The 13,723-nt window shown below is 29.0% G+C and overlaps 2 protein-coding genes across 3 annotated transcripts in view; one reads left to right on the top strand and one right to left on the bottom strand.

Moving 5' to 3' along the window:
- Positions 1-5,704: 5,704 nt before the first annotated feature.
- Positions 5,705-6,799, top strand: LOC100201534 (uncharacterized). The gene is made up of 2 exons (XM_065790180.1): positions 5,705-5,850; positions 5,955-6,799. Exons 1-2 carry the CDS (start codon positions 5,784-5,786, stop codon positions 6,662-6,664), a joined length of 777 nt encoding a protein of 258 aa, XP_065646252.1. The 5' UTR covers positions 5,705-5,783; the 3' UTR covers positions 6,665-6,799.
- An 86-nt stretch (positions 6,800-6,885) lies between these two features.
- LOC100197347 (E3 ubiquitin-protein ligase HACE1) overlaps positions 6,886-13,723 on the bottom strand; it is a 46,518-nt gene continuing 39,680 nt past the window's right edge. For both annotated transcript variants that reach the window (XM_065790179.1, XM_065790178.1), the window contains exons 21-25: positions 12,446-12,577; positions 11,988-12,086; positions 11,733-11,803; positions 9,472-9,585; positions 6,886-7,664 (exon numbers count right to left, since the gene is read on the bottom strand). In XM_065790179.1, the coding sequence (XP_065646251.1) occupies positions 7,562-7,664; positions 9,472-9,585; positions 11,733-11,803; positions 11,988-12,086; positions 12,446-12,577 (519 nt within the window). In that variant the 3' untranslated portion in view covers positions 6,886-7,561. The remainder of the gene's footprint in view (positions 7,665-9,471; positions 9,586-11,732; positions 11,804-11,987; positions 12,087-12,445; positions 12,578-13,723) is intronic.

Here is a 13,723-nt window from a genome sequence, read left to right as displayed (position 1 = left end):
ATAAAGTAAACTAATATTTCTCGACATTTTATTTTTAAGAAAATGTCTATAATCTGTCCTAGTTACGTTTCGTCAAGGAGTATGCCTAGAAATGTTAACGAATATTCTCTTTATTCTCCGCGCAGCGGCCTTGTTCGTCAAGGTTCGTGTTTCGGAGTTAGAGAGTTGAGAGAGGGTTATAACCACTATTAAGTAGCCTCCTCGTCTATAGTGGCCTTCTCGGCCTTGAGGAGGTGAATAACAAAAAAAAAAATCTTTTTATATATATAAACTGTCAATTTAGGACTCAAAAACAGCGAACAAAAAAAGCGGAAAATAATATAAAATAATAAGTAAATATTTAAAAAAATAGTAAACAAATAGCGTAAAGGTTAAGTGCAGAACTTCAAGTTTTCAAATATTGAGCCAAATTTATCATTTTTAAGTTTTTCTGGTTAAGCTCTATAGGAATTTAACTAAAAAAAATTTATGTTTTCACATATTTTTGAAATAAAAAAAAAATTGTATACGTAAAAGACTGTAATTATTTGGAAACGGTGTTGTAACTATGAGGGACGCTAGAATTTATGAAAAATTCCAAAAAAATCTTAAGATAGCGGCAATGGTGCTAATAACAAAGTTGCAAAACGGTTTTCTCACAAAAATTTGTGGATTTTGTTTTATGCCCAAAAAAACTATAAAACTGTAAGATTTTTATAAAAAAGTATTATTTAAAATAAATAAAATTTTATTAAAGTAAGTGTTTTATGACTTTAAACTTATCAACTTAAGATAATTATTTTTTCAACTGAAGATAATTATTTTGCTACAAACTGGTTAATTTTTAGCCAAATTTACAAAATATTAATCAATAAAAATCTTCATTTTTTATTGTCTACAACATTTTTCTTTAAAAATAGACCTTACGTTGAAAATTTCATTCAACCTAAGAATTTGCGCTGTAACTTTTATTAATCCTATAGCGCTATTTTATTTGTTAGTTTCTCTGAAAATTTGTGATCTCTTTTTACTTTGTTTAAATAAATTTAGCATTTGTTTCAATAAATTTAGCATTGCGTAATTTATAGACGATATAGTTTATTTTGGAAAAATAGCCAGTTAATTAAGAACTTTCGGCTGATATTTTACTTTGTCTTAATGCTTGACACATCAGTAGGCGTTTGATTTTGGTCATTAAAATGAACTTCTTTTTTATTTTATTAAATGTAATATTCACTTGAATTTTTGCACTGACACTATTCACTGTTTTGGCTTTTTAGAGCTTCACTCAAAACTTTATGGCACTTTTTACACTTAACTTGGTTTGCTGTTGTTGTTATAAAAGTCGCTGTTGTTGTTTTTGAAGTTGCTTTGTTGTTGCTGAAGTCACTGTTGTTGTTGCTGAAATCGCTGTTGTTGCTTGAATTATGTGCTCACCATGAAAGTTATTTTTTATTTTTAACGTCTTTCTGTCTCTTGAGTATTTCAAATTTATTGAAACATCCTTCTTCAATATTTAGTCTGCAATTTTCTTTTTTGTGGGTTTTTTTTGAATTCAAAACAATTGTTGCAAAACTAAGAAAAGCAATTAGGTTGATTACAACTGTTTTTTAACTTCATTTTGAATTTCTTTTATTCGATATTGAAGGTTAAACTTCCGATATTGAAGGTTGACTTTAGAGATATCTTTGGAGTTGATGCAAAACAACGTAAGCTAATGATAGTTATTGCTGGTGTAAACTCAGAAGACATTGGTTAAGATGATATAGTTTTTCGAGCTGGTTCTAGTACTGGCATAGATTCTGTTGGTTGAGCGACTCTAATGGTTGAGTGATTCTGGTGGTTGAGTGGTTGACGAAGATTCAGGTTGAGATAATGGTGCTTCAAACGTATCACCGCTTTGTAGTTTTGAGTGATCAATTTTATTGATTTCAATTCAATATTGAAACAAATGGGTATGAAAACCATTGATTACTTTCATGCGTTTAAAAACTTAACCAAAGCTAAAAATCCTGTGATTAATTTAGAGTAAATTTAATTGTCAAGAGATAGATTTGGTTAAATGCTGTTTATTTAGTGAACTACGTGATCAAATTAGTATTCCAATACTTTTCGATAATATTTTTGACAATATTGGCAATTTGTTCCTTACTTTACTATTTTGTTTTAAAACATTAAATGAATCATTATTAAGTTGTAAACATTAAAATAATCAAATATGTCTCACCCAAACTAAAGATCAAATTTTTATTTTTTATTTACAAATATATTGTAATAAAAATTAATAAATTAAGTTAAATTTATGTTTAAAATAGTACTTTTTAAAACAAGTTTTTTCTCTCACAGATTTTTAAAAAATTTGAAACCTTTTTATTTCTATTTTAATTTCAACAGTCTTACAAATATATTTTTATCATTAACATCTAGTTTTCAACTTATGTATCTGTTGAACCGCCGTATTCGAGGCTTTCAAAATTATAGAAGACAGAAGTCTTATCACCAAGCCCCTTTAGTAAGCGTAAAATATTTTTACAAATTTCTCATCATATAAATTTACAAGTACTCACTATATAAAGCAAGTTAATAAATAGTTACAATAAAATACGATAATTTGCAACAATAAAATAATAAATCATAAAATAAATAAATAAATTAAGAAAGTAAGAAATATAACACGAACTTTTAAAAAAAAATTAAAAAAAAAATTGAGATTATACATTTCGTCTTTTTATTTAGAACTATGTTCCTTAGACAACCTGTATATGAAATTAAGTAATCGGATTTTTAAGAAGTTGACTTAGGTAAGATAAAGTTATGGATAGACACCTTCTTAGGTATTTATGATTAATTTTTAAAATCGTTTATTAAAAGATTTTGGAAGCATATTATTTTAATATCTAAACACGAATAACAAGTTTTGAAACAAATTTAACTCATAGACATTAAGAGCTTTAACTTTCTGGTGTAACGACTGGAAGTAAGCGTAATTATACACATTAAATATAATTCAACTAGCTTGTTTTTGTATTTTTAATGCTGAAGAGCAAGTAATATTAAAATAGCTTATGTAGCTATAAAAACCCAAGATAAACAATATCTATTTGTCAAAGAACACGTAGTAGTAACTATCAGTAGTTATATATATATATATATATATATATATATATATATATATATATATATATATATATATATATATATATATATATATATATATATATATATATATAAAACTACTAAAAGTTGTTTAGAGTAGAACTTTAAGGTTCTAATCCAAAGGTTCGTGGTTCAAATCTGCCTTATGTTTTTAGAAGAATTGGGCTTCTTTCTGTCTTTCCGCGCAGCAGCTTTGGTTCGCGCTTGACAAGATTTGTGTTTTATTTAGTGTCGATAGAAAGTTTTACATAAACAAAACAAAAATGAACTATATTTGTAAATTAAAAAAAATTTAAACGCATGACAGCCATAGTTTAACCTTTAAACTCCGCCCTCTGGCTGATGCAGCCATTTCAAAATTATTTTTTAAAGTTATAAGGTTTAACTAAACCTAATGAGATTGAGCTTCTTTTACTTTTCTTAACTTTATAATCTGTTTTTAAAGGCATATAACGCTAATCACTCTACTGCTGGGTAACAGTCTGCCCCCCATCCCAAGTATATTACTTTCATTGAATTAGCCCTTGGCTGATGCAGCCAAAACTATGAAAGTTGTATACTGAGTTATGTACTTTAGACTAGTTATTTAATGGAACACACTGTAATGAATTATGATTTAGGCTCAGAAATTTTTTTATTATACATAAAAACAAATTATACGGATTTTATATATTTATTTCATATATTTAGTACTCAATTAGAAAAATATAATGAATGAAAATATATTTGAACGTATGGCAAATTTTGATTTGGAAAATTAATCTTCGGGAAGTGAATTAGAAGATAACGTTTTGGAAGATAACAATGAAAACGAAGTTTCAGATATAGTAGAACATGATCCATTTAGAGAAGAGTATGGCCGCAACGGAAGAATTTGGAAAACAGCAGTAGATGAGCAACGTGGTAGACGACGCAGGGAAAGCATTGTGAGGGAGCGAATGCGACCGAAAGCAAATCCTGCTATAGTGCGTGAAGCTATTGATTTATTTTTAACAGCAGAAATGAATAACCGGACACTTCATGAAAGTAATTGAGAGGCCCAACGTGCCATAAGTGGTGGAGAAGTTTCTCAACATATTTCACAACCCTGGTAAGTTTTCAATAAACTACTATCTTTTAATATGTTAAAAATGTAATTTCGACTTCATTTATAAAGTAGTCTTGATAAGTTTATACTGTTGTGTTTACTTTACATAAATATTCATATTTTTATTGGTCTTCTTAGGTATGACATAACAGAGGAGGAACTGGTTGGATATTTTGGCCTTCGTTATCTTATGGGTGCTTTGAGACAACGCAACGTGTTTCTCAGAGACTTGTGGAGTGACGAACTTAGAATTTCTGCCTACAAAGCCACAATGTCTTGTGAAAGATTTGAGTTAATCACAAAGTTCATGAGATTTGATAACAAGGAAACTTGCACTGAAAGACGCCAACGTGATAAACTAGCAGCTTTTAGAGAGATATGGTAGCAACTTCTCAAATGTTGTCGCCAATGCTTCATAGTTTCCGATATGGTTTGTGTCGATGAAAAAATAGTCCCAACACGTGGGCGAGTGCCTTTTAAAGTTTATATGCCAAAAAAACCTGACAAATGTGGCATCAAAGTGTGGGCGTTACTTGTTCAAAGTTCTGCTACTTTAAAAAGCTGAGATTTATTTAGGAATGATTGCTAGGGAAAAAGAAGAAGGGCAAGAAAAACGAGTGGTGCTACAGCTAACTGAACCTATTCATGGTAGTGGGAGAAATATCACCACTGACCAATTCTTCACATCTATTCTGGTAGCCAAAGAACTTTTAGCACGGAACCTCACTCTGCTCGGAACCCTAAATCGTCACAAACCAGATATCACTCCCCAACTACTTCTTCCTCGAGTTCAATTTGATTCTATAACTGTATTCTGAAAAAATGCAGCTAGTGAGTTACATTCCAAACACTGACATTTCTAGACACTGCGTTGGCCAATGACTTTGTTTGGCGATCTCCTCGATCTTGCTGTCATTAATGCCAGTATTTTGTTCCTCTTTAACAAGCCGCAGCGATCATAGTGGATCAAAAAGACGACAAATCTTGCTGAAAATGAGCCTGGAAATGATGAAAACAGCAATGGAACGCCGAATTATTGAGCATCCGAGAGGGGCATTTCAACCTAGCTCTAGACGCGCCATTGCTTCTATATCTACAGAACAGAATATTCCACCTCAAGATGCCTTACTCAAAATTAGAAAATCATGTCATTTGTGTCAGCTTCGTCAGTGACGTGTCTTTACAAGATGTTCCAAGTGCACTAAACACACTTGCGGAGAACACTCGTCAATTATTTGTGATATTTGTAAATAGTGACGTAGAATTGCCGACATGAAATATTGCTGTTTTGTTTTTATATTTTACTTAAGAAACCACAAATAACACATAATTTTGTTGTTCTTTTAAATAAAAAAAGTTATAATGGATTCCTACTAAACTTGAAATGTCGAAGCCTTATATTTACTCTCTGGCTGCAGCAGCCATGTGACATTTACCATTTTGATCTCATTTGCAGCCGACTGTTAGTACGCTTGATTGCTTTGCAAACAATCTGCTGTAAAGCAAAGCTTTAAAACTTTCTCGTTAAAATGTTGATGTTTAAAGGTAAAAATATTGAGGAATGCACCATTTTTTTCTTTCAACCCTATTTATAACAAGATGGATTCTTCAATACGCGTTAGAAGCAGGTTTGTTAATATTAGATGACTCTGAAGAGTTTTCTTAATTTAGGTTTTTTACAAAACTGTTTCGAAAGCGGTTATGCTAAAAACACTGTAATTTTATTTTTAAGGTCCCGACCCAAAAAATCCTTCCTTATTTAATTATAACCTCAGAGGAGTGAAGAATATTGGCGATCATGTAAAGCACATACTAGCCTTCGGCGATTCTCTTACTGAAGGATATTTAGAAGGCGGTGCCCGATTTCACCCATATACTACAGAACTCGAAAAACTCCTTAATACAAACTCTTTTAATGGGACTCGTTTTCAAGTTATCAATGAAGGTATGAGTGGGGAATGTGCGTTCGTGGAGATGAATACTAGATTACCTTTAGTGCTTGATTCTTATATTTTAAGATTTGATCTTGCTCTTATACTCGGAGGAACAAACGACTTAAGAAGATTAGACTGTGCAAAAAAAATTAACGTTGCTTACGAAGTTATAACTCTACACAAATTGCTACATAAAAGAGGAATTCCAACAGTTGTCATAACAATACCAGAACACGATGACACTTATCTAAGCGAGCTAAGACAAGATTATAACTCCAAAGAATACAAAAAAATACGCGAAGTTACAAACAATAAATTACGAGGTTTCGCCAAAAAAAATCCGACTAAAACGCTGCTGTGCGATCTTGCAAAACTATTCCCAATGTCATCGCTAAACCCTAGACAGCATAAACAATTGTGGGACGATACCGTTCACCCAAGTGAGTTCGGTTATAACAAAATAGCATCTATTATATTCAAAGTAGTGAGAAAATTTTTTCGCATCTAATTTAATGTACCTCAATTGAAGAAGCAAATTTTAAAAGAACGGCTATTACCAAAATTTAAACATTTGAGACTCATCCAACAAAATAAAACTAAAAAAATAAACCATAAGAGCAAAATAATTTAATGTACCTCAAAATAAAGAAGCAAATATTTAAAAAAAGACTATCATCAAAATTTAGGCATTTAAGGCTCATCAACGAAATAAGAATTAAAAAAAAGCTCAACATTATCTGAAATTTTATTCTAAAATTATTACTAAAACATTATACAAAATATAAAAAAAATTATTTTTATTATTAAATTTCTATTTTAATACAAATTATTACAAAGTATTGTGATTTATTTACACCTTCAAATATCAACAACAAATAAATAACCATTGTTTTCAACAATAACAACACTTTAAAAAAACTTTGAAAAAAAAAATAAAATTCAAAAACTATTAAAAAGTGCTTAAAAAAGTTATTTAAACCTTGTACAGAAACCTATGTTTAGACTATATATAAAATAGGTTAAAGGGAAAACGTCTACAATATTAAGGCAATATTTTAATAAAAAAGTACTCAAAGAAATAAATTTCTTTAAGTATGTAAGGAAAATCACCATTCTTTGCTTTTTTTGAACAAAAAATAATGTTCAGAAGTAATGGCAATGGTCACCATGGTCAAATCGTCTAAAAATACTTAGTATGTAAGATAAAATGAAGTGATCTCTTATGTAAGATGAAATGGTGATCTCTTAAGTAAGATAAAATGAAGTGATCTATTATTAAATAGGAAAGGGTTACTTTCAAACTAATACAAGCTCCAATTACTATATTGAAATCAATTAAACTGTAAATAAGTGCATTTCTTATAAACTTATAAATGATTAAAAAAATAAAAAAACTTTAAATAAATCAAGTAAATTCAAACCCGACATTGCCACAAGCAATAGCGATTTTTAACATTTTTTCAAGATCTTCTTTTGTTTCGTATTCCGGTAATTTTAACAAATTAAAACTAAAAAAATTGAAATATTTGCAATAGTATATATATATAAATTATATATTATATATATAGTATATATATATAATATATATATATATATATATATATATATATATATATATATATATATATATATATATATATATATATATATATATATATATATATATATATATATTTATATATGGTATGGAAGCTTTTAGTCATTTTCTTTGGTTTTAAGTCAAGCATCATTTTACTCCGTGGTTTTACCTTCTTATGCAGCTGCTAAATCTAATTGTAATCACTTCTTTTTATCTTTCTCACAAAAACAAGTTCTTTTGTTCTTGTTTAAAGGGGTTTGTTCTTTTAAGAACTAACAACTTCTTATTATTGCAAAAAAATAATGTAAAAAGGTGCTCTCTGATGTTAAGCTCCATTATTCCCAGTTTACTAAATCCCCTATCTTATCTTAAAAGTTAGGCTCTAGAGACTTCAATAGTGTTATCAACTAAAGTAAGTCATTAATTCATGAGTCTGAACTACTAGCTTTCCCGAAGATAAGGCAGAACTATATCCAAGGAACTTTTCCTCAAATTGTGGTCCAGACAACATTCCTGTCATAGTCTTATAAAAGTGTTTTCCAGAACTCTCTTCAATTCCACTTAAATTATTTAATAAGTGACTGAATTTTGTTTTCCTGCCTGCTGGAAAATAGTATATGTGGTTCCAATTTTTAATAACTCTAGGGGACACTCTGACCCCTCCAACAATCATTACTTTCTCTATTATCTCCCTCCAACAATCATTCTTTTCTCCATTATCTCACTCCAACAATCTTTTCTCTATTATCTCCCTCCAACATTTATTCTTTTCTTTATTATAAGCAAAGCCTTTGAATCTTTAATAAACAAATTTCAAACATCTTGAGTCTAATAACTGTCTGACAATCAATATAGATATTAATATTCTTGTTCTACAGCTGACTTGCTAACTGCTGTAGCTTAAAGATCCTTTTAAGGATTAGATAAAGACTGTGAGACAAATGCTATTGCTCTTTACATATTGAAAGTTTTTGATAAACTTTGGCATATGGTGTATTTAAGAAAGCTTTTGAAATTATTAAATCATTTTTTTCTAACCATAGTATTAAATCATCCTTGAAGGCAAACACTCTTCATTTCCAGTAACTTTTAGGATATCTCAAAATTATATTCCTGGTTCTGTGTGGTTTCTTATCTACATTAAGGATCTTCTGAAAATCTCACATTTAGAGTAGCTCTACTTGCTGAAGACTTAACTTTTTACTCCTATATTAAAAAAGTCTTTCATTTTGATCGCTTAAAAAAGGCAGTCGATCTTGAATCTGATTGTAAATTGCAGTAAATAATTGAGTTTTGTTAGAGTTAAAACTCTAACAAAACTCCATTATTTACTGCAAACAACACAATATTGTTCACAATACCGTCACATTCATATATAAATGAAAGGCAACCCTCTCACTAAGTCCTCTTCTTTACATCTTCTTGAACTATTATTCACTACTGACCTCTCCTGGAAACCATATAAACAACTTCAAAGTTAGCAATTGCTAAAGTTGCTTCTCTTTATTGTGCTCATCATTAACTTACTCCTGATTCCATCTAACTTTCCAAATCTCTCATTTGTCCCTGTATGAAATGCTGTTGTCATACTTGGGCTGGTACTAGCCTAAACTTCTTAACTCATACTTGTAGCATATTCTTAGTTTACTAATTTAATCTTAATTAAATAATCTAATTACCTCATCTAATTACATAATCTAATAACTCATCTTAAAACAATTGAAACGACTACCTACCATGTGCTTGAAGTTGGCAACATTTTAGTGCTGTCAGCAGAGCAGCAAATTGTAAATAATTGATTACCACTAGGTCCACACAAATTAGAAAATCCTCCCCAAGGAACACGAGATCTATTAAATAAAGCACATAATTAGGGAAGAAAAAAAGCCACTTTTAAGAAAATTTTTGAAAAGTTATTCAAAGAAATATTTTAAATTGCGTTTGTTTCTGTTTGATGCATTTTAGTTTCAATGTTTAATTAAATGTAAAAAATAAAAGATTTTAATTTTTGAATCAGCATTCAATCCTAATTTTTAAATCTTCAATTTAGTGGTTTTTTAGGATACAACTAATGATTATGATTGAAACACCAGACACTGCAAATCAATCAGTCATATGAGTTAATTGTTGACCTGATTTGTGAATAACTAATCAAATTCGGTTTTCAAGCCTACAAACCAAAACTGAACAGAAAACAAGATTAGATAAGCTTGGATTAACAAGATTAGATAAGCAAAAGCTTTGAGAAAAAGAGTTGATGTAGAATATTTTGACAAAAAGATTATTCTATGATTTAATTTTGTATGGATTTATAGCCATAAATAAATGGCACCATATTTAGGTACAGGTAACCTAAAGTGGTTAGCATTTTGGAGACTATATTTACAAATTTTTCTTTAATTAAACAAAATTAATAAATGTAGGTTATTACGATCGTAGCTCCAAATTATTAATTAAATAATTATAATAATTAACATATTATAGATGAATAATTGTGACTTTATTTAAGATATTATGAATAAATATAATTTATATAAGTCTTATTATGAATAAATATAATTTAAAAAATAATATCTTTATAATTTAAGATATAGTATACCAGGCTTCGGCAAGAGCAGAGTAAAGCTCTGCTAAAATCAACATGACAAGCCATGCGAGCTGCTCTTCTAAACTGCTTTTTACGAGAGCTTTTAGTTTTTGCACAAGTTATCTGTTTATTTATATAAAAATTGCTTATTAAATTTAGTTTTATACTTGTTACTAGTATATGTTTGTAACGTTAATGCTACAATAATATACACATAACAAGAGTCATTTATTGCGCCGTGAAAAAATTCTTTAGACGTAAAAAATTTTAAACTTTGCAAAAACTGTGCCTGTTTATTACCCAATGAACTAAATTTTTTTGACTTTGCATTTTTCATTTTAGTTACAATAATAAATAAACTTTTGAGAAAAAAAATACTCCTGCGACAGCTGTAAGTTGTTCCCATAAAGTGTTTTAGGGGAGTATGGGCAAGAGCCTCGACAGGAAGCAAGAACTAAAACTCTCGCTTACTGTCGAGGCCTGGTATACTATAATTTAAGATACAGCCTTATAATGGATAAATATAATTTAAAAGAATAATATTATTATAAAGTGGATTTAATACTTTATGAAAAACAGACTTAAAATATTTTGAGACAAATTATAAGGTTTATAAAACAAAGGTTAATAAAACCTATGTAATTAAAATTAAAATTAGAATGTGCATGATAATATTTTGACATGATTCAATGTTTCTTTTAAATTTATTTTTTACTTTTTTAATTAAACTACTTTAATTAGCTGAATCATTTGAAAGACATTTTATATGAAAGACATTTTATTTGAAAGACATTTTATTTGAAAGACATTTTATTTGAAAGACATTTTATTTGAAAGACATTTTATTTGAAAGACATTTTATTAGAAAGACATTTTATTAGAAAGACATTTTATTTGAAAGCATTTGTTTTTGGCCTTTTTCAATCCACTTGTTTATTTGATCAAAGATTAAAAAGGAAAATTTTAATACATTCAACATTCATACTCATATGGAACCATCAAACTACATTCATACTCATAAGAAACCAATCAATTATATTCAACTTCACAAATTTTAAAACAAAAACTAAAAAAATCAAAAAAACAACTTTTTTAACAACGTAATTGTAAAAAAATGCAACTTGATATGAAATAAAAATGAGTTTAAGGTAAAACCAGACAAACATACTCACTACAGCTAGACATAGTTGTTTGACTTGAAACAAGTTGAACAGTTGGTACTATTGACCAACTGTCAAGATTAATATTTACTAGTCTTGCTGTGTTTATTATTCTTGATTAGTTTGATTTATTATTCTTGCAAGAAGATGACTCTTGACTGACAAGTGTTTGATGGTAATAACATTAAATGACTATGTTAATAAAATTTCAATGTTTTGCATTTAAGAGCTCATAAGAAAATGAACATACGTTCCTGTAGTAAACTGTAACAACTGCACTTGCTCTTCTTTTTTTAGTGAGCCGACCACTTCCCAAAACCACTAAAATAGTAAATTATATGTTGATAATAATTATATGTTGGTAATAATTATATGCTAGTAATAATTATATGTTGGTAACAATGTAAAAATAATTTTCACAATGAAAAAATTACTAAAGCAATATAAACTCTTTATTTAATTTCCTGTTTAAGTTTTACAAAAAAATTTAAAATAAAATATTTACCTTGATTACTTGAGAATCTTCACTATAACCTGCTTGGTACACTGTACTATTTTTCCAGTCTGTTAAATCTAAGTCTGGAAGTCCAGATAAAAGCAATTCCTAAACAGAAACAAGTGTTTATTACTTATATTAACATAAACAAGAAACAGAAACAAGTGTTTTAATATTTATATAAACCACTGATCAGCCAAACCACTCAACACGCAAACCGCTCAACACATAAAACCACTAATCACAAATCACATTTAACTACTTTAATTATAAGTTTTTTTTATATAAAATTTTTCATCATTTTATAAAAACATTTTATTTTATAATATCTTACTAATTCATTATGCTTTCAAATAAAATTCAGTCACAAATATTATATATTTAAAAAATAATCAAATTAAACAAAACTGATCAAACTAGGCAAAAAAAAAAAAATTGGTCAAAGGGATGCAACATATAACACATACCAATTCATATTCATTAAACAGTGAGACCAGGTGATGAGGAATGAACTGATAAAAACCTTTTAAAAAAGCTTCTATCTGACTTTTAATTGCTTTTGTCATCCGAAGATCTGCTGCCAGCTGGACATACTCACACTGAAAAAAAAAATTAAAAACAAATAACAGCAACTTTTGGTTTTCAAACACTTTATTTTTTATGAGAAATGTGATTTAGTCTCATAACTTGAAATAACTACTCTTAAAATCAACATCACAACATAAATAAACATAACACGTTTTTATCCAAATGAAGAACCCATCTGCAAGTAAGGAGCCCATCTGCAAAACACACAAAAAAAATATGAAGTAAATTGATTTTGTGAACTCAGTGGCCCTCAAATAATTTTTGGTTTTGAGAACTCACTGGCCCATAAATGATTTATGATTTTGAGAATTCACTGACCCACAAATAATTTGTGCACCAAAAACTATTTTGTAAAATCTACATCAATAACAATTTTAAAACTTTTAAATTTTAAAAACTTTAAAGTATTGACTTTTTTGATGATGTGAGATTGTTATATAAACTAATATGAACTTATATTTTGAAACCAGCCGGTAGACAAAGCAGATTATATAAAATGTAAACAATACAGGGAATAAACACAAAACTGCAAATTTATTAAGAAACAAATCAAACAACTTAAAATTCTCACGTAAAAAAATGTTTTACAACAAAAAGGTCAAATAAGACTGATCAATAAACAATAAGAAAAAAATAAGAAAGGTCAAATAAGACTCTCTGATTGCTTGGAGGGGGCATTTGAGCTTGAAAAGGATCTCACTTCTGCTAAGCATGGGGCTCAAAGTGGCTGGTGAATCTCAACAGATAAAACTTTTTTTCAGCCAATCTTTATCGCAATAAGTTAGATCTTCCTATATTTATGAACGGTGATGTACTCGATAAGTCATCTACTCTTTATCTCCTAGGATTAACTCTTACTTCCAATCTTTCTTGGAAACCATATATCAAATCAGTTGCAAAATTAGCATCTGCTAAAGTTGCATCTCTTTATCGAGCTCGACACTTTCTTACTTCGGATTCTATTCTCTATCTCTATAAATCTCAAATCTCAAATACTGTTGCCATATCTGGAGCGGATCTTCTAATGATGCCCTTTCTCTTGTAGACAAGGTGCAAAAACGCATGGTAAACATAGTTGGACCTGCTCTTGCAGCCAACCTCCAACCTTTATCACATCATCGTAATGTTGCTTCTCTTTCTCTTTTCTACAAATACTA

The sequence above is a fragment of the Hydra vulgaris genome, chromosome 02 (genome assembly GCF_038396675.1).
Source record: "Hydra vulgaris chromosome 02, alternate assembly HydraT2T_AEP".
Taxonomy (NCBI): Eukaryota; Metazoa; Cnidaria; class Hydrozoa; order Anthoathecata; family Hydridae; genus Hydra; species Hydra vulgaris.
This window is presented reverse-complemented; position numbering and strand designations above follow the sequence as displayed.

What these genes read in the sequence shown, in the direction of transcription:
- LOC100201534 (XM_065790180.1), top strand. Translation starts at nt 5,784, where the DNA reads ATGCACCATTTTTTTCTTTCAACCCTATTTATAACAAGATGGATTCTT. An exon ending in TCAATACGCGTTAGAAGCAG is followed by an intron (nt 5,851 to 5,954) that starts GTTTGTTAATAT and finishes TTTATTTTTAAG; the next exon opens with GTCCCGACCCAAAAAATCCT.